General features: G+C 39.2%; 1 protein-coding gene across 2 annotated transcripts in view; it reads right to left on the bottom strand.

The window, feature by feature from the left end:
• The window catches only part of Vgll3 (vestigial like family member 3), a 44,696-nt gene extending 27,309 nt beyond the window's left edge, over positions 1-17,387 (bottom strand). The window contains exons 1-2 of one of the 2 annotated variants that reach the window (XM_045147820.1): positions 17,245-17,387; positions 5,608-5,725 (exon numbers count right to left, since the gene is read on the bottom strand). In XM_045147820.1, coding sequence (XP_045003755.1) covers positions 5,608-5,725; positions 17,245-17,370 — 244 coding nt within the window. In that variant the 5' untranslated portion in view covers positions 17,371-17,387. Of the gene's footprint in view, positions 1-5,607; positions 5,894-17,244 lie in introns of both variants that reach the window. The other variant, XM_045147819.1, reaches the window with a different exon arrangement.
• Between the last annotated feature and the right edge of the window lie 8,709 nt (positions 17,388-26,096).

Consider the following 26,096-nt stretch of genomic DNA (forward strand, 5'->3'; position numbering starts at 1 on the left):
TGACTTTGGACTCGCTCTTACTCAGTATCTGGCTGATACTAACATTTGGATGGTGCAAACACTGATCATCGACATACAAAAATCTCTAATTTGGTTGAGTTCACATTCAGTAATACACATATGCACGTTTATTTCTTAATACAAAAGGCAATGATACAATTGGTATACTGTCCAGTACAGCTTTTCCAAAGCATGCCAAGTAAACTACCTACCTAGTAATATAAACAACCATTTATCTTAGAGATATAGAGGATCATAGAAACCAAGTAAGTTTTTTATTTAATTTCATAATACCTGGGATATTTTGATAGTAACCCTAAATGCTTTTAAAGCAACAAAAAGTGAACAATTTAGGGAAGAGAAAAGCCAGAATTTAATTCTAAAATTATCATAAGGTAAATGTCAAGGATATGAAAAACTATTAAAAAGAAAATGGGACAATGAAATGGCTTAATTGCTCTAGGTTCCTTAATAGTTAGCAAACACATTCTTAGAATAAATACTGAAAATATGTTTTCAAGTACAAAATTTATCTTTTAAAAATCTTAGTAAAAATAATATTTAGTCAAGAGTAGTGCTTTTCAACAATAATCCTAGCACTGAGGAAGAGGCTGAGGCAAAGGCTCATGTAATCTGTAGGACAGCCCAGACTGCACAATAATTAACAGAGCAGCACAGAAAGACCCTGACTCAAAAAAAAAAATAAATAAATACCTACAAAGAATTTTACTCCACTTAGTCCTCAAAGGGTTTTTGATATTACTTGAGTTGCATTCTCTTGCTCTGCTTCTGTTGTGTCAAAAGTAAGAAATGTGTCCTACTCCTTCCTCACTCAGGAGGTATGCATTGCCAGTATGTTCAAATACTGCCCTCCAGTCACTTGGTTGTAGAGTTGCTCAAATGGGCCTTGTGACTGCAATGGGAGATTTCCAGAGTGATGTCTCATGCCTGCACTCCTTGAGGGCAGTCGATGAGGTAAGTCAGGCCTCATTTTCCTATCACATGTTCTAAACTTGCTGGGAGGGACACCTCCAGGGCCTCCTGGAGATTCTGCTCAGTTCTTTCTTTCCTAATCAGCCAGCTCATGAGACCTGCTTCACTTGTTGTACCTCTTTCCCATTTCTCCTTTTTGCTATGTAACTCTGGCATTCATTTTCAGAGCTCTTCCCCATAAGACTGAATTACTCCAAACAACTCAGATTGTATCAAACAACCAATAAACAATTGTTTTGAAACTATAGGGGAAAAGTTTCCAATAATTGTCCATTTTTTTTAAGTCTGTGATCTACCTTTCTACAGTTTGGTTTAACTACATCCCTTTCAACACACACACACAAACACACACACACACACACAAATACCCACTTCCTTTAAAAAACAATACATGAACATAGTTGGAGTTAATGTTCCTATTTGGATGGGAATAAGGTGAAATTTGATGTTCTCCACTGGAAGGCCCTTTTCATTCCCAGTTAGAATGCACAGTGAGACCAAACGTAAGTGATACATTTGCTAAATAAAGTACAAATACGTCTTCTCATTAACAGTTGTCTAACAGCTGCAAAATAGCTCAGAAGAATTTCCTAGGTCCACCAAGAAGATATGCATTCAAAATGTGTCCTTTATTATATTTTTAATTGGCATACTATGTCAAAAAGTTTGCCATAGAAATCTATTTGTAATCAGTTTTACATGCACTGGTAGAACGGTAGCATGTTGGTAGGACTATATGAACTTCATACTACAAAGCAGAACTTTAGTGTCAGTGGCCAGGGTCTTCCTTGAAAAGTACAACTGACTTTTCCTTAACATTATCAACAGTCTTCAGTCCCTACTAAAACAAAAACTCTGTTTTGTTCCAGAAATACAAACTAAACTTCTTAAAAAGAGTCTTCCAGAATAGGGTTGTTCATGTACCAAAGGAGTGTAAGAAAAAGAGAATATGCACCTTTCTGACTATGACCAAACAACAAGAAAGCCATGTATTCATATACATTGTCAAAAAATAGTTCAAGTAGCCCTAAGAGATGAACATCAGTAAGTTCAGTGGTCAGTCTAACAACTACATTGAACCTGGAAAGGACAAAGGCTTGGGCTTGAATCTAAAATGTGTAGGCTCCAGAGACTGCATATTCCAATCCTGGATAACTTTGACAATCAATGTTATATTCTCAACAACACTCTTTACTAGATATGTGAATTTCATTTATTGTGCCTTTTCTTTACTTTTCTGTATCTTTAATAACATTTTGTGGGTTTCCCAAGAACCCTAGCCAACGTTTTTAGGTTGATTTAAAATGATTTTTTTTAAGTTAGAAACAATAGCAACTTTTTGTTCACAAATGGAAAGCAAATAATGTGTTTAAAATCATGTAACAATATAGAATAAGGTATCTCAACATTTACTTAATCCAAGCCTAATATCTAATAAAAATGTATCCAAAGTCTCCAGACAACAAACTTGCAATAAATATTCTATTCTTCAGTAGAGTCTTCACTATTTCAAATCCAGGGTACATGGCATGAATTTGGATCACTTCATTCAGTCATTGAATTTTACATTCATTTTAGAGTACTCATACAGAAATGTACTGTCCTTAGTCAACATATATGGTATTTGTAGACACAGTTGGAGAGGAAGAGATAAAAATCGTTAAAACAATGAACTTACACCCATGACTTTACTCACATAAGCATTTGTGCTTCTCATTGAATAGTCTAAATGCCATCCATCTTCAGGGCATTGTAATGGCTACTCCTTTAGCATAGAATCCCTTTTCCCTAAACATTAACATGATGAATACCCTCATTTCCTTCAGGTCTCTGTTCAGATTAACCACCCCAGTGACGGTTTTCACCGTAACCTTATGTTTCACCTTCTTTGTCTATTATCTGTTTCTATCACTAAAACATATGTAGAGCTTTCTGGCATATCCATTTACAGAAACCAGTTAGTTTAAACATTTCTTTCCTGGCATATAGTAGCAGCAAAATAAATATTTGCTACATAAGTCAGTGAGTTAAACAGGAGATGCACTTACAGGTCAAAGTTAAGATAACAATGCCAAGAAGACAAGGCTATCAACAGTTATTAAAACAATGCTTCCAAGCCGGGCATGGTAGTACACTCCTTTAATTCCAGCACTTGGGAGGCAGAGGTAGGAGGATCACTAAGACTTGAGGTCACCCTAAGACTTCCCTATGAATTCCAGGTCAGCCTTGGCTAGAGCAAGACCCTACCTCAAGATAAATAAATAAAGAAAACAAAATAAACAAAAAACTTATACATTCATTCTCCATTTTTATATACAAACCAGGCATCTAATCTCTAGTGTCTCCATGGAAAAGCTGAATATCTTAGAGGTATTGAACATATATTACATCCCACTTAATAGTCTTCAGGCTATGACACTAGGGATAGCCACTCTAAAATGTGTTGGGAGCTTGAGATATGACTTAGTGATTAAGGTATCTATCTGCCTGTGAAACCTAAGGATGAAGATTCGATTTCCCTGGAACCACATAAGCCAGATGCAAATGGTGGTTCATGCATTTGGAGTTCATTTGCAATGGCTAGAGGCCCTGACATGACCATACATTCTCATTTTCTCTTTGTGTCTCTTTCAATCTGTGCCTTTTTCTCCCATCAATCAATGAAATTCTTTGTAAAAAGAAAGTAAATTTTGGGCCCTGGCTTCTGTTTTCCAGGATAAATGATCCTTGGGTTACACAAAACTATACATTGTATTGATAACTCTCCTGGAATGAATGATCTTCATGTGCTTTATTACTGATATGTAAAATTGTTTACCTAAAACCATGGTTTACTGAAAGCTTCATATTTTCATCTTCTACAAATTATTAAAATCATTTATCATGAGATGTAAAAGGGGACCTCATTAGCATCATGGGCCATCATGGTCAGTCCTCTCAGCTCCCACATGAAGTCCAGGTCTATATTTCTCAAATAAGCAGTAGAAAAGAAAAGCCAGGCATGGTGGTACATGCCTTATTCCCAGCACTTGGGTGGCACAGGTAGGAGGACTGCCGTGAGTTCAAGGCCAGCTTGAGATTACATAGAAAATTCCAGGTCAGCCTGAGATACAGTGAAACCCTACCTTGAAAAAAAAAAAAAAGCAGAGTGGTGGCAAGCTCGTCCACAAGGTTTGTTATTTAAGTTTATATTCCACTTCACCTTAGGGTCCACACTGATCATAATATTAGTCATATTTGCTAGAAAAGAAGGAAGAGAATAGGAAGAAGGGAAGAGGAGAAGGGAGGGAGGAGGGCAGAAATGGAGGGAGCAATAGAAGGAAATAAAATAAAGGATGTAGAAAGGAGAATAAGAGGAGAGAAAGGAATGAAAGACAGGAAGAATGGAAAGGAACAAAAGCATTACTCTATGTTTCATACCCAGCAATGACAAGCAAATTCCTCACTACATCTATATTTCATTCCCAGCAATGACAAGTGAGTTCCTCTCCTACAGCAGAGCAAAGCCTTTCCCGTGACTTTGGGAGGAGCCATTAGTCACAGCTCATCTGAATCTATTTCAGGTGGCCATCCTTCCCTCATCACAGGGTCTGCTGAGGACACTTGCTAGTGTGGAATTGCTCCCTGTGGACATTCTAGATGGTCAAACTTGAAGCATGGAGTTGACACTATGTATTTAACAGCTCTGAGCTCTGTTAATCAACTCTGCATCTGATTCCTTGGCAGGGCTAGTTACACAAATTCACCCACTCTAGTGTTTCCCATTCAGTAGTGTTGAGGTAGGACTCTAGGATTTCCTTTCTAACATGTTCGTTTGGGATGACCATGTTCCTGGTCATGAAAAACATGCTCAAATACTAGATGCTTAAAAGACTAGACTCTGTAACACAGTTCTCTGAAGCTATCCCCAGAATTATACACTATCTTCCTCCCCAGTTTTACAACCATCACGATGAAGGTGTCAGCCCATGACCATGAGCTAGACATCAGAGGCAAAGACAGTTCTGTGCTTTGTATAGGAGGAAGTAAAGAAGAGCTCAGTCATTCAGCAGCTTTTTGTTTATTGAGGCAAAAGCATGAATCTAAGTCAGACAGGCCCTAGGTGTAAGACCAGACTGCACTCTGTGAAGAGTTCATCCACACCAAATCAGCAGAGGGAACAAGCCGTGGGGAGAACACAGACGGTTTTCCAGTCTGTCTTCCGGGTCAGACTCAAAACTCCACTCTGTCACCAGAGAACACCTAAGGGATGAGCAAGAGCTGATATTTTAGAAGCTGATCTGGGCACGCCTACTATGTAGAGATCCAAATTGGGTCACGGGGGCCTTGGAATGGAGCTTCGCAGCTCCAGCAGTCCACTATAAACCGGGGCTGCTTGCATCCCTGCTTTCCATGAGGAATTTAAAGGGTGTGACTGCATCCTTTCCAATTCTGCATTCCACATGTGACAAAACCGATCCAGCTGTTTGTCTGAAAGAAATTCCTTGCTGTCCTTAAAAATTAAAAAGCAAGTGGATATCCGTCCTCCAGGGGCAAGCCTCCAGCTGGAGCCTGGGAGAGGCAGTTGCGCAACAGAGACCTTGCTCTGGAGGGCATTCTCTCCTGAATTCTTACCTCGCCATAGGGGGGTTAGCCCCATCTTGCTTTTTGAAATGGCAGATTCTGGATGCAAGGTGCTGGCTTGGCCCAAAGCTCTTGAGAAGTGCTCATCCACTACTGACCCAATGTCTCCCTGGAAATAAGTGAAAAGGACACAGCGAGAGTTAAGGTACTCCATCTCGGCAGGCTGGTCTTTCTCCTCCTCCTCCTCCTCATCCTCCTCCTCCTCCTCCTCCTCTTGTTTGCTGGGAAGGGTGACTTCCAGAGAGTCCTGCATCTTGCTGTATACCGCTAACTTCTTCTGGGATGGAATAAACAAAACACAGTATCAAAGACAGTTTGTACAAAAAAGCATTCGCTAGTTAACTTTTCACTCTAAAAATTATCTAAATATTAACATATGTTTGCAAACTGATTCTTCTTCATCTGTGTTAATCCATCTTTCCCCTCCCGAAACCAGTTGTCTCCTTCCCACACTGAGAAAAAAATATGTTATTCCAAAATTGGCCAAGAAAAAGTCCATTATTGAATTGTATAATTTTAGAGTGTCAGACAGAACTTTTTTGTTTTTAAGTGCAGCTACATTAAATGAATGACTTAGTGAAAATAATGACAGATTCTTGCCAGTTATTTTTTCCTTGCCAATTTTGATTTACTTCTAAACACTTAATATAAGGTAACATTATAGATTAGGATAGAGAAGAATAAGGGACAGAGCATCTAATTATATGGGGCCGGGTAGAGAAGAAAAGAGCTTTTCATAATGAAATAAACTAAAATAAAATCAGGAATGCAGCATCTTATAAAAGGACTTGGCAGATGTGCTGAATTCATTTCTCAAAAATCAAACTAAAATGACAAAATAAGTCTGTGTGAAGATCCATTTCGCATGGAACATATTTTTCAGATGTTCCACTTACCACCATTATCATAGAGGAAAAAAAAAAGTTTTATTGTGGTTTACTGAAAATACCACAAAATACTAGTAAGAATTAACTTTTCAAATACAAATATACAAATAAGAAAGATTTTATAATTGAACGTATTTAGATATATGCTCATACCTACAGTAATAACTAATATATATTAGGCCAGATAATTTCTAAAACTCTTTACTGTCTCCCTCTTTCTCCTTCCCTATATATAGGATATATATGGAAAAAATATATCTCACTTAATCTTTACATTCCTATAGTATGGTTATGTTTGTTATCCTTATCTCAAAGACAAAGTCACTAGGGTATAGAAAGAGTAGGTAACCTGCCAACATCAAGCAGCATGAAAAGAGGGAAGCCCGTGTATATGAAAGCAAGCAGGTATAGGTATGCATGTACATATATGCATGGAGCAGGGACCAGAGAGTAATGTCAAGTGTAAGAGAGAAAGACACTAAATGGTTCCAATAATTGCTGTTCTTTTTTTTTTTAATTGCTAAGATGGTATTACATGCTATTTTATTAAACCTACTTTTCAGAATTTCCAAACATCCTCACTGAACAAGTATTATTTGTATACCTATGACTTCAGTATAAATCACATATAATGCTAATGCTTAAAACTACACCATCTTTAGGCTCAAATAAATTGTCTACATCATCGGTTTATTGGAAAAATCCAATCCCTTGTCATATCATTTTTCTTATTTCAGAATGAAAATGCATGCTTGAAAAAAATATGAATAAAAAAATCATTCCTAAAAATTTGGTAGTTTTGTAAATGCTTTCCAAAGAAATCATTAGGGTTCTCTGCCTCCAATGTCATCAGTAGTTTTAAAATCTACAACTGCCAATTATAAGTGCATCATCCAATTAACTGAGTGCTTTCTCCTAGCAATGAATGCACTATTCTTGTTTGCTTGTGATAGTTCCTGAAGTGCTCAGACATATTATGAGGTACTGGTTGATACATGGGGCTGTTATCTATCAAGCTCTGCACTGCTTTTTATCTAAATTTTATGCTGGTGTGGTTGTTATTTGTTGATGAATAGAAAATTCACTACATGGAAGTGAATATGTCTTATTTGATGAGGTAGTGATTCTATGGCTGCCTGGTTATATTTCCTATAATGTACTTTTGCAAAGATTTGAGCATAAATGACAACTAGTGTTAAATTCCATTATAAAATTAAATAAATACTATGATTTATAGGTCCAATAATTATGCTATTTTTCTGAACACATTTGTATTTTCTTACAATCTGTACCAACTTAACTCTCACAGACATAATCCTATTCTTCCATTTTAGAAAGTAATACCACTTTTGTATAGAAAGGAAATTAAGACATATATATGGAGAGGTCACTATTACCTAAGAAACTAATTTACTTTTCCTGTTAATTTTCAACTCAGCATCAATTTGTGAACATGTCCTTTGCATTTATTTGCTTCATTTGGTTAATTTTAATATTTGTTCTTAAAATGAGAGTCTTGTCTGTGTTAATTATCCAAATAAAGGCAATAAACAGTAATTCATTCTGAAGTAAAACTATATATGTAAAATATTTGAAAACTATAAATCCCAATATAAGTGTAAAATAGTATTGAGAACAATAAAATTTTTAATTGTGAACAGTAGAACTTAAGGTACAGATTTTCAATATGAGGATGCACATTTTTCTAAATATTGTTCAATTTTGATGGGGGGCTTCTAACATCTGAGAATGTTTGGATACAAATAAGTTATTTCTTATAATTTGATACTTTTCAACAGACAATGAAAAAAATAAGTAAAACACTGTTGCATCAATATACTTGTCATTAGCCTAGTTTTTAAAAATCACTCCTCTGTTGATGCATTCATTGTGTTACCGTAGTTTTTGTATTTAAGATATAGAAACTATATCTCTACTTACACTGATATAATATGCATGATAAAACCCTTTAGACATTACAAACATCCATGATTCTACAAAAAGGGAGCGTATGACATACCTATCAACAGTCAGGCCATAAGAATGTTTATGGCTCCAAATTACACTTTTTTAAATAGATAAAATAGGGCTAATCTTCTTAAGCTATAGTGAACCTACTTAAACACATTTTTAACTCGCAAATATAGTTTCTCAGCCCATATCAAGGGATTAAATAAGTGTTTCAAATTTTCGAAATAGTCAGGTAACTACTTAAAACGATTTCTGAATTTACATAAATGTTCTCATATTAAATTTGAGCCCGAAGAAACATAAACACAAAATGTAAATAGCAACTGGCTTCTCTGCTGGTATGCACACCTCTCTAAACTTCACAGACTCAAGCCCTCCACGCCCACCAGTGCCCTGTGCCTCATCTTTAAACATGCCCCTTAAATGGTTCTTGCTGCCCTGCATATTCCCTCCATATTCACTATCTGCAATGAAATTTCACCAGCATTACTTTCATTTTTCTTGGGAATAATGCATACAGTTTTAAAAGCTGAGATTCAATCTCAAATTGTCAGAACCTAGATTTTCAGAATCCAGATCAAAATTTCTTATAGTTCTTATCTTTCTCAAAACACATCATCATTTTCTAAAAACTACCCAATTCTGTCATAAATTTTTTTTCTTTTTTTTTTCTTTTGAGAGAAAGAGGAAAAGAGAGAGAGAGAGAGAGAGAGAGAGAGAGAGAGAGAGAGAGAATATGAGTGCACCAGAGCTTCTAGCCACTGCAAACTCCAAATGTATATGTCCTATGTTTATCTGGCTTACATGGGTACTGTGGAATTGAACCTTGGTCCTTGGGCTTTGCAGGCAAGTGCCTTAACTGCGAAGCCATCTTTACAGCCCTCATAAACTCTTATATTCTTCTTATAGTCCTAAAGAATTGTCACCAAATAAAGTTGTCAAAAGACCTCTTAAAATCTCCTTCTTGGTTTAGGTCATGCACATGAAAGTTCCAGTGCCATGGCACCAACAGTTACTGAACGCACCCCCCTCCTCCCCACCGACCCAGGTGACAAGAATTGAATCTGGTGAGTCTAGGGAAGGGGTCACAGGGCAGCGACAAGAAAGTTCACAAGGATATAAAGCAGAACAGGGAAGGAGAGTTGACTTAGGCAGAGCAAACAATAGTGACCACCTCCCAGCCCGCCATCAGGCACAACAGAAACAAGCTTCAGCAGGAATGTGCACGGGAAGGGATTTGTCTGACAAGAGAAAGACTTCCATCTCAGGAGCCAAATACCACTAACTCCCCAAGGCTTAAGCTTGCAAAATGCCAAATGATTATTGTGCATGTGTGGAAACTTTTCCTAAGGAAACAAAACTATTTTACTGAATCAATGGATATTTAGACATAGCTTTTTATTCTAGAACAATTCCTAGTGGCTATCTTCTTTAAATACAAGAGCTGTATCATGTTCAAAAAATGTGGTTAGAAGCTATAGAAGAGGCCATTAGCCTACTTAAGAGGCATGAAGTCCATGAAAAGAGCCTACTGTTCTTGGATCATTTCTTTAAAACTTACTTGTAAAACAGATTGGTAAAAATATTTCAGAAAGTTTAGAAGTTTTGGTTGTTAATGTAATTGAAGGTAAAAGGTCAGGAAGTAGGTGGTTGGATTAACTTAAGTAAATTATTATATACAACTTTTACATATTTGGTTTCACTCAGTTGTTTCATACACAAATATTGCCAGGATAATTACTCCCAATTTTCATACACAAAAATTGGTTTATTTAGGTAGGGTCACCTAACTAGTAAGGGAAGTCATGGGATTATAACTTCTGACTACCAAGCATGTGCTAAGACAGTACATCAACAAGCACAAGTCCCTATGAAATACTTATTTTGACTAAATAGAAAAAACAGAAGCTTACAATCAACATGGCATTTCATGCTTCGTATGATAATCTAAAGAATTTATCACACTAAGAAACTGAAGACAGAAACATGTCTGAGGTCTTGCCACATAGCTAGGTTGGTAGAACTCTTGTTTACCCTGCATAAAGCCCTGGGTTTGAAGGCTAGCACTGAAAAAAAAAGGAAAAGGAAAGAAAGAAAGAAAGCAAAATGGAAAAGAAAGGAAAGGAAAGGAAGGGAGAGGAACAAATGAAAGATATGACCACTAGAGTGACATATGACCTTAAAATGATTCACATTCCAAGATGACACTGAACTTCTCTATCTACAAATACTGGCTATTTGACTGTCAGATATAAACTCCACTTTTGTACAATTTTTCATTATCCTATTTGGAAAATGTGAACAGATCAGCATATAAGGAATTGTCAGTCACATTTCAAGATTCCTGTTTTGTTTGGTTATATTTAAACCTATTTATTCTTAGTAGCACAGAGGAGCAAGGCAAAGGTATCATTACTTAACCTGATAACTCCTTTTAGCACATGGCCTTGAATGAATGCAGTCATTATCAAAATGTAAGCTACCCCTCCAAAGAAGAACATTTTCTAGTTTTATAGTGTCCGAAAAAATTGCCACAGGCTTAGAAGCAATTTCAAAATTTGCATTCCCAAAATGCTTTAAGCCGTGATCACATCATTAGAGTATGTGCTCATTCTCAAACCGACTACTTTGAATGAAACAACAGTTTCCAATATATAAAACTCTGGCAGGCTGTATAATCCTGTGACTAGACTTTGGGTACATTTTTAAAATTCATTCATTTATATAATTATGGAGTGACTACTATAATGCGATAGTAACATTGCAAATACTGAGATACAAAGGCAGAAAGCACAGCCAGTCCCTAAAGTGTAACTGCTCACAGAGTTGGGAAAGCCTCAAAGGGCAAACATGAATAAAGAAAGCCCACTGTGTAATCCACATAGAAAAGTGTATGATTTTCTCAAGTATATAATACTCAAAAATATAATAAAATCAAGAAAGTAATGTTTGGTAAATCTCAAACTGTGGTCTATTTCCTATGGAAGTTTAGATGGGAAATCATGCAAAGGACCTGAAATGACAAAGAAGGTATGACCATGAGTCTGATCTGGTCACTGAAATTTATAGCCCTAAACTTCCTTTTCTGACATGATGAATTGTAACCTGATTAACTTAGAGGTCTTGTTCGATCCCCAGCTTTTCTCTCTCTTTCCCTCCCTCCCTCCCTCCCTCCCTCCCTCTCTCTCTCTCTACCATATGTTGAAGCTTTAGACATAGTCACACTTAATTCTCTTTTTCATATGGGCTACCTCTTCTGATTTTGCAGGACAATACAGACCAAAGTGGACTAATTCATTCCCACACATGGATCATCTAGCTCAACTCCTAGGAATTATTTCTGGTACTTCCTTTCTCTATCTTCATATAAACAAGATAGGCTGAATCTTCTGTACAGCCCTCCTCTAGCCTTCAAGAAAATGTGATTCAGCACCCTGAAATGATAGAGCTGTAAGAGGAAAGGACACCTGTTGAGTTTAGGTCATCTCCTCTTTCTGTTCATGGTAGGACATGAAAAATGGCTCAGTTTCCCCAGTTCAGCCCACACTTGTAAATTACTAGCGTAAATCTGGAATCCACTGAACTATCTACAAATATGGCATTTATGAGTTGTTTTAACAACAGCTGTGTGGGGCTCTGGTTCAAGGCACTCTCAGGGTCTTCCTTAATGAGTAGTCAAAGCAGAAAACCAGCTGCTTTTTAAAGAGGTGTGTTTTGAAAGGCTCAGGGCAGAGCTTTCATCAGAATTACTGCCTTCACTTTCTTGGTCAAAGCTGACATTCAACAATTAGACAATATTTGTCTCTCAAATGAATTTTTCAGGATATAATGTTTTAATTTATTATCTATTACCTGGCATATTGGTTTTGAGACTTAAAAATGAAAGTTTAATGAACACAGAGCCTGTGAGAATGAGATCTGGCTTCAACTTTATGTTCTGAAATCACACTGATCTAGCTGACAAATTTGTTTTAAGATCTGCCTTGGGCATGTACATAATTGTTTAATTCTCATTGAAAATTCCCTTTGTACCAGACATCAAGGTGCAGATTACCCAGTGGGGCCTGCAGTTGGCCATAAGTGATATTGCAGAGAAGTGGAAGGTTTCTCTTCTGAACACTCTGTTGCCCTTATTGTGACTCATATCTGCAACATCTCAAACCATGAGATTCTTCAACCAAGCACTAGCTGAGGTGGAACTTCTCTCATTTGCCCAAGTACCTCTGACTTGAATTTCCAGGGGCACAGTGTCCTGAGATGTGATTTCTAGGTAAATGCACCCTGACTCTACAGGACTTTAAGGTCTTCAATCCTGCCCTTTTCATCACTACTGTGACCTCCACTCTGACCGACTGCCAGACCAATAGTTCAGTGATTTTAAAGATTAAATTTTTTTGTACCTTTTACTGCTTCTGACCAGAAAGTGTTGGGGAACATGAAACTGTGGGGTAGCTTAAGCTTTTAAGACTTTGCCTTCAAGTTAATTTGTGTAGTGTAGAATTACAGGGGCTGCTCTTTTTCAAAGAAGTCTGGCATGAATCCTTATAAATATACTTAAGTCCTTGCTTACAGTTGCAAGAAAATTAAATCCCCTGCCTTAAATAATTTGACTGTGGATTGAAACTATTTAGATTAGAACTGAATTCTTACCACTTAATGAATCTAAACTTAGGTTTGAAAAGCACTGAAATGAAAGATGCTTACAAGTGACTGTTAACACCACTTGTTGCATTTAAATTTAAATAAATAAATGTTCATTTGCTAAGTGGATATTCTGCCTCATCAACAAAGGATGTAGCATGGATCACAAAAGTCATTAGCATAACACAAATGCTTGCAAAAGACCTTTGGAATGCCTAAACTTACAAAAGTACACCACCAAAGCCTTGGAAAGAATCTCAAGCCGCAAGGCCAAAGAATCTAATGCATATTAATCTTCATTATCAAACAAGTTGATTGGGGAACCATATAAAAATAAGCCTATTGGGCAATGGGGTAGGAGCAGCTTGGGAAATTTCACAGCATGTTAGAAAGATCTACATTGGAAGGAGCAATGGTAGTCCTGACTTTGTCACCAGTTTGTTTGAAAATTTTAACTAGATATTTCAACACTGTGAACATGCATTTTTCCATTTGTGAAAGTTTGAGCTGAAGGTATTTTTTTCCTACATTTTCCCATGACAAACAGAATCTCGGAGCAGTTTTATGATTTATCCAAGGTGGCAGAGTACAGAAGAATTTGGAAAACTCCTTGCAAACAGAACTAGAGTTCTGCCCTCCCATAGGAAATTTAACTCTTTTAAGTAAAAGCATACATACATATTCACACAGCTGCTACCTTTAAAAAAGACAAAATAAATATATTCAAACTTAAAGGAAGCCCGAGGTATGACTATTAAAATCCTTTATGCCTAAGTGGAAATGTAGTTACTGTTCCCTGCCATTCTCATCTCATCTACAAGCTTCGTGATTCTCAAAGCCTGCCTTTAAGGATCTTCCTAATTTTAACATTATGAATGTGGGGAGGATTTAGACAGCAGACTATCTGAATTTAAGATGAGAAGTCCACTGAGTATGAAGGGAATCTATGATTTCATATTATTACCCTCAATGTTTCCTGACACATATTTCGAAACTTTTTGCTGGTTCCTACTGTCGCTGCAAGGGTACAAGTGCATTCCTTTCTGCACACGCTCTGCCGTGTCATCAACCCTCAGAGCATCTGTGGAGAGACTGAGTCAGGAGCAGATTCTGGGGATGAAGAGATGGTGGTCATGGGGCATATATTGTTTACCAGCCCTTGGAAACTCCTGGCTCTATAAAGCACATGGTAAGATTTTAGCATGGCCATTCAATTCCCAGGAATTATGTCAAGGATTATAAAATTTACTCTTATTTAACACTATAGTACAGCATTTATATGCTGTTGACTATGACTTAAAGACACTGACCTACTACCCACCTATAGCATCTAATGGGTTCAATAAATACTTAAGCTTGACATGTTCAGCTTTGATGGGAAAAGCTAGCAGAAAGCTGACTAAAACAAATTCTCAATTATGTGATCATACATGGAGAGAATAAATATGCCTATGATTAAGACACATAACTAATGAAATATTTTAATATACTAATTTGTAGAGACTTCAGAGGTGGGGCTATGCTGTATGTCCGTAGCAAAATGTTTGCCCAGCGTGTGTAAAGCCCTGGGTCTGATCATATGAACTCCCAGTAAAACAAGAAATATGTGACAATTTCAGAACTACAAATTTAAGCTGGAGGATACATTACTACATTTAAATACAGAAGTACTACAAAACTTAATGCCTTCTTTTCCAGTATGTATTTCATAATTGACTATTGAACTTTATTATTCTGTTGCTCTTACTTTTTCTTTTATTCTCAACAATTTATTTTTCAAATGTAGTAGGAGTTGTAGCTTTTATTTTTGTCTCACAGGCAAGACACTATTAGGGGTCACTTCCCATGTACGGAGAAAACAATCTTCATGGATAATAATGATAAAACCTTATGGAATGCAAAAACAACCAAAATATGTATTCTCGGATGACTGCATAAGGGCCAAGTCAATATTAGTCCCACTTCACCCACGCACTGCATAGTCTAAAAATGCTGTCAGCCTGATAAGAATTTCCTGATTCACTCTTTTCTCCAATAGAAAATATAGGCCATCAAAATAAAGTCCTGACAGTAAGAGAACAGTAGTGATACAGCCAAGCCTCTTGACTTCACTAGCCAGGAATCATCAAACTGACAAAACAAAAATCATGAAGAAGTCAACTTAGTAAAGCAACATGACAATTCCCATGCACACCTCTAGACTAATTTCTCACAGTAACTCAGCCAAGCATCTGCATGAAGGATGCTTAAAGAAGCTTGATCTACAGCAGAGGTGGACCACTGTGCAACTCGCCGGGGTAGACAATCCAGACTCTATGTTATTAAGTTCAGGCTTCATCTTGTTGATGGTTTTAGCAAAAGAATGGAATTTGAGGCTGAGACTCAGAGCTATTGCAACAGTGAGATAAAACATTTGGAGTTAATTCTCATTGAAAACTAACTGCCCCAATTTGTAATTTTTTTTTTCTAATACTGACCAAACGTTCATATTCTAATGGAATTTTTTATATCTCTTTAAACTTATTCACAACTTATATCATTCCTTGCTTGAGAATATGTAGACTTGTCTGAGGTTGTGGTTTGTCCACATTCCAGCTGATAATTGAAGATCTCCATAGTATCAGAGATGGGGAGCAAAGGGTACTTTGTTCAGGACTCAGAATCTCTCTGTCTCGCTTGAACTTATATTACTTATATTTTGTACATGCCAAAGAAAAACACACAATTCAACAAAAAAATGTTTTAATGTGTTGCCTTCAACCAAAGATTACAAAAATATTTTCAATTCTTTCTCCTCAAAAGTAATTTTGCTTTGAAATGCTGAATGTTAAAAAGAAAAATACTATCAAAAATGTCAAGCTCTTTCCTCTTCTACCCTCTCTGACTTGGGTCAGAGCTGTTAAGCAGGGGATCCAGGACTCATACCCTTTCAGAGCAGCTGATTTTCACAGCCCTAAGTTTTAAACAACAACAAAAAAAAAAAAGAAAAAAAAAAGGATTTCTTTCCAAAGAGTAGCACTGTGCATGCAGAAAAGAGAGGAAGCAGAGGAAAACGAGAAATTCAATGGTCAGATTAATTCAAGAGTCAGCTTCTTAGGGCCAGAATAACACATATGGTCCCTAAGAAGCGACCAAAAAAAAAAAAAAATCAATAAATTTTGTGGATTTCCCTAGCTAATTTCCTAAATTTATTTAGTCCTATTAAAAAATAGTCATGATATTGACCATCCCAACCTCCATAGTCTAGGGAGGACTCTGTTTTAGTACAGCCCCTTGCCACATAAATACTTTTTATTTCTAGGCAGTGTAACAAAACTTTGATGCACTTGCTGGTGCAGCCGTACAGCAGTGCTCACGACGAGCACTTAATACCAATTCTGCCAGCACCTTACTCTCCCTTCTGTCACCTCCCAGGTGCCAGGTCCTTTGAATGGGCATGCTCCTTGTCTTGGCTTTGTGGAGCCCCAGCTTACATAGACCCAAGGCTACCTCAAGGGGCCACAGACAAATATGTATTCTAAGTGCTCTGTAATTTAAGGGGCTTAGGAAAAAATAATATCATCACTGTCCGGGAAGTCACAGTCACAGGACGCAGGACTCCAAAAGTTCTAAAAACACTGCATGCACGTCGCATCAGACCAAAGTTTCTGCCCCAAAGCTCCATAAAAGTCATGTCATGAGGTTAGGCAGCCTTTGTGTCCTCTGTGACATACCTATTCCTCTTACACCAATAAACCCCAGGCAGTTCACACTACCTCCCCAAAGAAACAAAATCCTGGAGTTAAAATAAAAGTTTACTCACACAGTCTTGAGACAGAAGCCCTTGGTGAGTTTCAGAGAACTGAGTCTTAAGAGCTAGCGTGGCCAGGAGCAGCGACCCTCTGAGCTCTGCCGACGCAGCTCAATGAAGCCCCCAGGCAGGTAAAGCTCATCCTCTCATCCTCGCCCTCTCTGCTGCCCTTCCCCGGCCTCGCCTCTCTCCCGCGCGTCTCTCACGCAGGTTCCAGAGCATCCCTCGCCACCCGCCCCGGCCACGGGGACACCACGGGAGCCCCAAGACCGATACTCTGGAGGGGGGTGGGAGAGGCCTCGCCCCCGCCCCCGGCAGGCTGCCCGGTCGGTGACTCACCTGCTGGCCAGGTTGGGGAGCCTGATGATAACAGGCTGTGGGGCAGGTTGCAGCTGCCACGGGGTTGGGCAGATACTGGGGCGCTCCATACGGCTGGGGGTGATACATCACCTCCGCACAACTCATGGCAGCCGGGGCAGCGGCGGCCCCCCTGTCCGCGCGGGCGCCAGGGGCGCGGGCAGCGCCACGGCCACGGCCGCCTCGGGGGCTGCGGCTCCAGCTGCACAGGCGGGTCCTGGGCGGCCGCGGGCTCCGCGCCGGGCGCGAGCTCGGGAGGAGTTGGCAATCAGCGACGGCCCAGGCGCGGGCACCCTCATCTTCAGCCCCTGCGGGGTGCTCCCCCTGGGCTGGCGTTTATCTAGCGGCTCGGCGACACCTCGGGGACATGACCGTGCCGGACTCCCGGCGAGGACGCGCGGCAGCAGCCGGCCCGCAGCCGCAGCCCCTGGCCCGGTGGAGCAGCCCCGGGGAGCCGGGAGGCTCGTTTGCATATGCACAATACGCGCCCCGGGCTCGTCCTATCACGGGCGCGGGCGGCGGGGCGAGGACCGGGAGGCGGGGGCGGGACACCCGGGCAGGAGGGAGGAGGAGGAGCGCGGGGGAGGAAGCGGAGAGGAGCGGTTCGCCCCCGCCGGGCACCGACGCGCAGCTAGGCAAAGTTCCTCCAACTCCGTCCTCCGTCTCGGCTCGCCCGCCCGGCAAGGGGTTCCCGGGGGTAGGGTGCCCACGGATTGGAGCGAAGTTTGCAGGCTTCTCCGCCTCCCAGCGCGGGGTGGCGGTGGGAGGGGAATGGTATGCGAGCGGCTCCTCGCCCGCCGGGCTCTGCGGGTCCCCACCCTGCCTGTCACCTGGCTACCTCCTGGGCGAGGGTTTCTCAACGCCCGCCAAGCAGCTGTTTCAGGGAGCATTCTCTCAAGCACTAGCAGCAAACGAAACAAATGCCTACGTACGATGAAGACTTGTAAAACCGACAAGAGGAAAAAAATTAAACCAGGATAACTTGTCCCTTAAGAGTAACCTTAAGTGAAAGTTAACATCATTGTAGCAAGTGCGCAGACGCCACACGGCTCCAGTCCAGCGCCTCCGCTTTGAATTTACACCTTCGCGGTAAAACGCTCTTGCTGGACTATCTATACCTTCTCTGGCTTTTACCACGTGGATTCTGCCCAGCAACAGAAATCAATTGATCGGATCCACTGGGCTACCATTTAAGGGTGCTGGATATTTCAAGTGGAATATAACCTTGTCCAAAATGAAACTTAAAATATTATTTTAGAAATATAATTTAATTTCAATGCAATCAGCACACACAAGCTCAATGTTTACCCCTTTAATAGCAAACAGCAATCTCTGTGACAAAGAACGGGTATATTTGTCACATGAGAAGATATTTTAAATGTCAGCCAAGTACATTGATGTTGTATATATCCCCCCCCCACACACACACACACTGTGCCTTCACCTTGAAGCCCTAACTCCTATTTATCTCCCTGTGACTGAGTTTCATGTGATTATTTGGAAATAGGCCTTTAAGGAAGAGTTTAAAGTTAAGTGTGATGTTATGGTATCAAGGCTAGCTGGCCATACAAACATCCCTCTCCTCTCCTCTCTCACTCTCTCCTGTCCACTGGAACAGCAGAAGGTCTACATAGAAAAAGGAAGGTAGGAGTCTTATTAGCCAGAAAGTAAAGTCTAACCCCACCACAAATTGACCCAAATCGCACCTGGATCTTACATGTCTAGATTACAGAAGTGTAAGAAAATAAAATTTTGTTGTTGAAGTCACCCATTCTGGTGTTTAGTTATGTCAGCCGTACCTGACTAATGAAGATGTACAGTCTAAAATATTGTGTTAAAGTTTATGTAGGTCTGGGTATTCATGTAACTACCAGACACATACACCCAAACACAAATTGTAATAATTGTATAGGGGATTTTTGTGCTATCCCATAACAGCTTCTATTCATGCACTTATTTTTTATTCGTTGAATATTAAACTATGTTTACTAAGGGTTTAGAAAGCTTAGGTTTTAAATTGTAATCTTTGAGCTAGGTGAGTATTCCTACCGGTAAGATGCAGGAGGCCTTGATTTAAATGTGTATCACTGTTTTTCCCCAGTTGACATTCTCCATTAGACCCCTTTCCTGTGGTCCAGACTCATCTGTTTAATTTGTATCTAGAAAATGACACAAAGGATGTCACAAGGACCATAGTAGCAATGTCACACACCATCCATGTCCCAGTCTGATCTTTTTCTTTGCTGTCTATCCCAGGTACTGAAATTAACACTTCTCAGCATTCCATTCTCCCATCATTCTCTTTCCTCCTAGTCTCTACACCTGGTCTTAATTTTCTACTGGCATTCTCTAATCTTCTTATCTCCATTGTTATAATCCTCAGTGTCTTGGCATTCAGACTCCTGGAAGAGGCCTTTGCTGATGTGCAGGCCCCAACATCCACCAAAGTAGCTTCCACAGTCCACAGTCCCAACTCTTTAAACTTCAGTTCTGACCTCTGTCTATGCGACTTCCACAAGTGAGATATCCCATGCTAGGAAAGAGATGTTCCATCTCCTACCACCATATCTTTTTAGTTGTGTGCACAACAGACTGCTCCTGTCTTCTTCATTTGTTAAATCTTCCATGTTGAGATATAAACCCTCCATTCCTGTCTCTCCAGTGTTTTGAGCATGAATTGACATCGTATTTTGTCAAAGGCCTTCTTTGCATCAATTTAGATCACCATGTGGTTCTTGTGATTACACTTATTTCTGTGGTGTATTCATGTTGACCAATTTCCATATGTTGAGCAAGCCCTGCATCCCTGGGATGAAGTCTACTTGACCAAGGTGGATAATGCTTTTGATATGCAGTTGAATTGGGTTTGTTAGGATTTTGTTCAAGATACTTGTATCTAAATTTATCAGAAGTATAGGCCTATTCGTCTTTTTTCTTTTTTCTTTCTTGTACATCTGTCTGGTTTTGGTACGACAGTGATGCTAGCTTGCTAGCTTCATAAAAGGAGTTGGGGAGGGTTACCTGCTCTCCAATTATATGAAGCATTTTGAGAAAAATTGATTTCAGTTCTTCAGTGAAGGTTTGACAGTTCTCAGCTGAAAAGCCATCAAGTCATGGACTTTTCTTTTGAGGGAAGGTTTTGATTAACTTTTCAATCTCAATGGATGGGATAGGTTTGTTTAGGAGATTAGTCTGCTATGAGTTTAGTTTTGATAGGTGGTATGTGGATATTGATTCATCCATTTCTTTCAGATTATCCAATTTTGTGGTATAGAGATTTTATAGGTATGCCCTGCCTGATGATTTTTACAATGTCATGATGTCTGTTGTGACCTTTTCTTTTTCATTTCTGATTTTGTTAATTTGAGACTATTATTTTTATTTATTTATTTTTTGCTTGAAAAAATTGGCCAGGTGTTTATCAATCTTGTTTATTTTTCTAAAGAATCAGCTCTTTGTTTCATGTATTTAATAATTGTTTTCTGGGTTTCCAATTCCTTAATTTCTGCTCTGATCTTTATTATTTATTTCTGTCTGGTGCTTATAGAGTTTGATTCTTCTTGTTTATCTAACACCCTTAGGTGGACAGTGAGGGTATTCATTTGAGATCACTCTGTCTTTGTTAGGAAGGTATTTAGTGCTATGAATTTTCCCCTTTGTACTGTCTTCATTGTGTCCCATAAGTTTTGGTAAGTTGTGTTTTCATTATCATTCAAAACTAGGTATTTTAAAATTTATGTTTTGATTTCTTCCACAAGCCATTCCTTGTTTAAAAGTGTGTTGTTTAGTCTCTAGTAGATGCAGGAGTTCCTGATGTGTCTCTTGTTGTTAATTACTGGTTTTAAAGCTTTGTGCCCTAAAATGGTGCAGGAAGTTGTTTTAATTTTCCTGAATTTATGGAGGCATGCTTCATGGCCTAATATATGGTCTATTTTCAAGAAGGTTCCATGACCTGTGAAAAAGAATGTGTATTCCATATAATTGGAGTGGGAAGTTCTGTAGATGTCCATTAGGTCAAATTGATCTATGGTATTATTGAGCTCTATTATTTCTCTGTTGATTTGCTGCTTGGATGATCTGTCTGTTGATGATAGTAGAGTATTGAAGTCTCTGATGTCTATGATGGTATAGGTGTTTATTTTGGTTTTGTTATCAAATAGGTTTTGTTTTATAATCTGTGGTGTACCTGTGTTTGGTGCATATGCATTTATGATTGTGATGTCATCATGTTGGATCATTCTCTTGATGAGTAAAAAGTGGCCATCTTTGACCTTATGATTACTTTTGGTTTGAAGTCTATTTTACCAGACATTAATATAGCAATATCTGCTTGTTTCTTATTTTTATTTGCTTGGAATATCATTTTCCATCCTTTCAACAAAAGGAGGTGTCTGTCTTTAGTGGTGAGGTATGTTTATTTGACCCACCCTGTCAACTTGTGTCTTTTGATGGGTGAGTTAACGTTCAAGGTTATTTCTGTGTAGTTTGACTTAATCCCTGCCTTGATAGTGTACTTTGTGGGGTTTGGTACTTTCTTGAGTTTTATTTATTTATTTATTTATTTATTTATTTATTTTAAGCCTGCTCTAGTTTTGGTTACTGTGATCTTCTTCTAGGCTCCTGAGATTGGTTGTTTGGATCTGCCTGAGTTTGGCTTTGTGTTAATATAATCATAGAGTTGATTATTTATCATGGGAAGTTATGAGGATGCTATTGCTGGGTACAGTAGCATGGGCTGGAAGCCAAGAAGCCCCCCCCTTTTTTTTAGAATGAGAGACAGAGAGAGGGAGTGAGAAAATTGGCATGCCAAGGCCTCAGCCACAGCAATCGAAATCCAGATGCTCACACCACCTAATGGCCATGTGCAACCTTGTGCTTGCCTTGCCTTTTGTGCAACTGGCCTTTGTGGGATCTGGAAAGTCAGAAATGGGTCCTCAGGTTTCACAGAAAGCACCTTAATGACTAAGCCATCTTTCCAGTCCAGATGCTATAGATTTTTAGACTTTTAAGGGTTCCCTTTCAGGCCCTTATGATTTTCATGGTTTCCATTGAGAAAGCTGAGGTAATAGTGATTGAATTACCTTTGTATGTAATAAGTTGTTTCTCTCTTGCTGATTTTAGCACTCTCTTTATTTTCATTGTTAAAAATTTTAACTATGATGTGCCTTGGAGAGTTTCTTCTTTGTTTCTGTCTATTTGGTGTTCTGTGGGCTTCTTATGTCTGGACAAGCACCTCTTTTGAGAAATAAGGAAATTTTTCTTGAAATTTTTAAAAAATATGTTCTCTATGCCTCTGGCCTGGATTTCTTCTCATTCTGGTATACTCATGATCAAGATTGGTTGTTTTAGTGTATCCCATGGTTCCCTCATGATTTTTTGAACTTGCAAAGATTTTGGACTTCCCATCAATTTCTTTTCTCTTGTCTTCCATCTCAGAGGTTCTGTCTTCTACACAAGTAACTCTGTTAATGAGGGATTCTACAGAGGTTTTTTTTTTTTTTTAAGTTTTATTAGATTTTTGTTTTCTGCTGTGTTATTTTACATTGTGTCTAACTCTTTTTGGGCATATAATTTCTATTCAATTTCTGATTCTCTTGATGCTTCCTGGAATTTATTCTTGCATTTGATCAAGTCTTCATAAGCTTAATCCACTGGTTATTGAAGTCTTGCATTTGTTGACTCACCTTCAATACATTTATTTTTCCTTTGAGGCTTCTAAGGTTTTCTTCAATTAAATTAAGCCTAGTGTCAAAACCTGAATGCTCTGAGACAATTCTGCTCTATTTCATCTATGTGAGTGTTGGTTTTTAAATGGCCTGCTTCCAGTTCAGCAATTCTTTTCATAAGAGTCACATTTGTTATTGTGTTTTCATTTTGGGATTTGTGATAGTTAAGGTTTTGTCAACTTGATCTGTTTAGTAATCTACAAAAATCCCTTTTAGGTGGGTCCCTGAGGTTGCTTCCAGGGAGGATGAACTGAAGGAGGAGTCTTTCCCCCAGAGCAGACAGCCTTTCTCAGAGGGGGACTTTATATAAAGAAGCTCTGGGTGAAAGAAGCCCCTTCCTTGTTGCCTTCCAGTGTGAATTGAAAACCAGCATGGACTAAAGACCTGCATGTACAGAAACTCAGCAGCTCCTCAGGAAGCTTCCAGCCCTTCAGTGCTGGATTGGCACTGCTGAAGCATCTGGCTACATGGACTGAGCAGCTACCAGGTCCTTAATTCTCAGGCCTGAAATTGCTATTGGACTATTGTAAGCTGATCCAATAAATTTACTTTTTAATATAATTCATTCTAGCAGCTCTGTTCCTTTAGAGAACCCTGACTAATGCACTAATGCAGGATTCAATTTCTGTTCATTTCTCTATGATTTTATTGGAGACTTCCATTGTAGGACTAGCTCTAGCTCTCAGTTTTCTGACTTTCATTGCTTTATCGATTTATTTATTTTTGCATTGTGGTCTACCCATCTTGGGAAAATGTTGTATTCTACTGAGGAGGAAACAAGTATTTTTTTTTTTTTTTTCCTTTCAGGATCTTCAGTGGATGTGTTGTTTTAAGTGTGAACCAGATTGGTGTACAGTGGGCTTATAACCACAAATGTGCAGATTGTGGAGATTGCAAACACATCAAATGTACCTGGGGAATGGGGACATGGGAACTGGCAGCTCTGGCCATTTGCACACACTCCTTATACCACTTGAACATACTCTTCAGCACATGGGGATACAGATCCAGGGACTGGAAAGCTAGAGAGCCAGGAACAAGAGGCCAGCTCCTACAGTGGACTGTGTACTCTCTGACTCAGGTGAATAGAGACTTGGGTACCCAGGGCCTGGTCAATCAGGAAACCCAAGCAAAAAACCTGTTTCTACAGATGGTAAGCAGGGACTAGACCCCTCCCCCAGACAGCAACAGGAGTACTGTGACCAGGGAACTTGGAGGTAGGGAATGAACAGGGAGCTCTGGCCAATTCACTACATGTACACACCCTCCAGAGCAGGAGATCCAGGAGTTAGGACTCAGGGGCCATGAATTTGGCAGCAAGGGTCCAGGCAGCACCAAGCTAGAGCAGGGGAACCAGAACCAGGGAGCTTGGAGGTTGGGGGTAACAGGGAGAAGTGGCCTACTTATTCTACATGCATACCCACTAGATCAGGAGATCTGGTAGTTGGGGACCCAGGGCTCATTCAATCAAGGTGGAGCAAAGGGGCTGCTATTGCAACAAATTCACAGGGCCCAGGCATCCCTAAGCCAGCAGAAGGGGAACTGGAAGGTGTGTGGGGGGAGGGGGGATCAGGGGGATCTGGCCTTCTCATTCCAAGTGCACAACATCCAGAGCAGGGTATCCAGTGGTAGGGGACCCAGGGGCCATTCAATAAGGAAGCCATTCATAACTTCTTGAAGAGTCTGAGTATGTATGAAATCAATGAAGATTATAACATAGAACATGGTCTCAATCTTGGTTTCACCTATTCTCTAGTGTGAAATATGAGCATCTGGTATTGTGGGAGGAATTACAGCCTAGAGGGGAAGGTCACTGAAATAAACTATGGAGCTCACTTATAAGGACAGACTCACCTCAAGTCCAGACTTCCTGCTCAACACTCAAAATACCACCATTTTTTGTCTTCAAATAACAGTACATCTTAGTTAATTGGTTTGTGTCCAATGATGTGTTTAATATCTGTCTCCTTCACTAGGAGGTTTCAGACATCAATTCTATGTTATTCACTCCACATATAACATTCAGGAAGTGTGCAGTATGTGTTTTTAGCTGAGAAAATGAAACGTGAGCTAGAGTCAACATATGATCCCAATTGCCGAATCTTCCATGGGCCCTCGTGTGTTACAATCATGAGTTTTAAGACAATGGCCCTAAAGTGTCATTCACACTGGTCTGAAAGTGTTTAGCATTCTTGATAAAAAGTTCCTTTTATTCTGATATCACCTATCATTTCAATGCTGTACTGGTGTAAAGAAAAATGCTATACCAAATTAGAATCCAGAAGAATGGATGTAGATGAAAGTGAGAAATTTACTTAACCAAAGCTATTGTCTCCTTTGACACACTAATGAAAAAATAAGCAGAAATTCTATTAAGAAGAGCTTAGAGGTGAGATCTACCTGAATTACTTCCATTAGGTAAATGTTTATTATTTTAGAATGGAAAAGACTGAAAGAGCTATTTAATTTAAAATGTTAGCTTTCATATTTAGGCAAACCTATGGTCTGATGAAAGTCTCCTGGGGGACTGCAAAAAGAATTGAAGCCAAAGGTCCATGTCTTTTGATTCTAGGCTCAGTTGTTTCCCATCATCTCACATTGGGGTATATAAATAAACATGTGTGTACTTCCACATGCATGGGCATTTATAGATGTATGTAAAATCCAGAGGAATTAATTTATGTAAATACGTGAATGAATGAACACATATAAAAGAAGAGGTTTTTTTTTTTATTAGACTATTGTATACAACAGGAATAGGAGGTGTTCAAGCCATTTGCATTTAACATGTGTGGATAGCTTAGATGAGAAAATTGCCACCTGATCACAGGGTCACTGATTATCATTATGGTTATGTACAGGTGTCACAATTACGTTGAAGTAACGTAATCGGATGGAACTTGATTATATGGACTTCTGAGCCAGTGTTCCTTCTGTTTCATTTCCTCCTGTCCCTTTAATAGTACCCTCACCTTCTGACTGAGTTCTGATGTGGAGCCAAATCCTGCCTACTATTTATATCCTAGCCTACAATGCCAATAAAACACCATGAACTTAAATTTGTAATTGTTCTGATTCAAAGTGTATTTTTTTTTTTTTTTGGTCTCA

The sequence above is a fragment of the Jaculus jaculus genome, chromosome 4 (genome assembly GCF_020740685.1).
Source record: "Jaculus jaculus isolate mJacJac1 chromosome 4, mJacJac1.mat.Y.cur, whole genome shotgun sequence".
NCBI lineage: Eukaryota > Metazoa > Chordata > Mammalia > Rodentia > Dipodidae > Jaculus > Jaculus jaculus.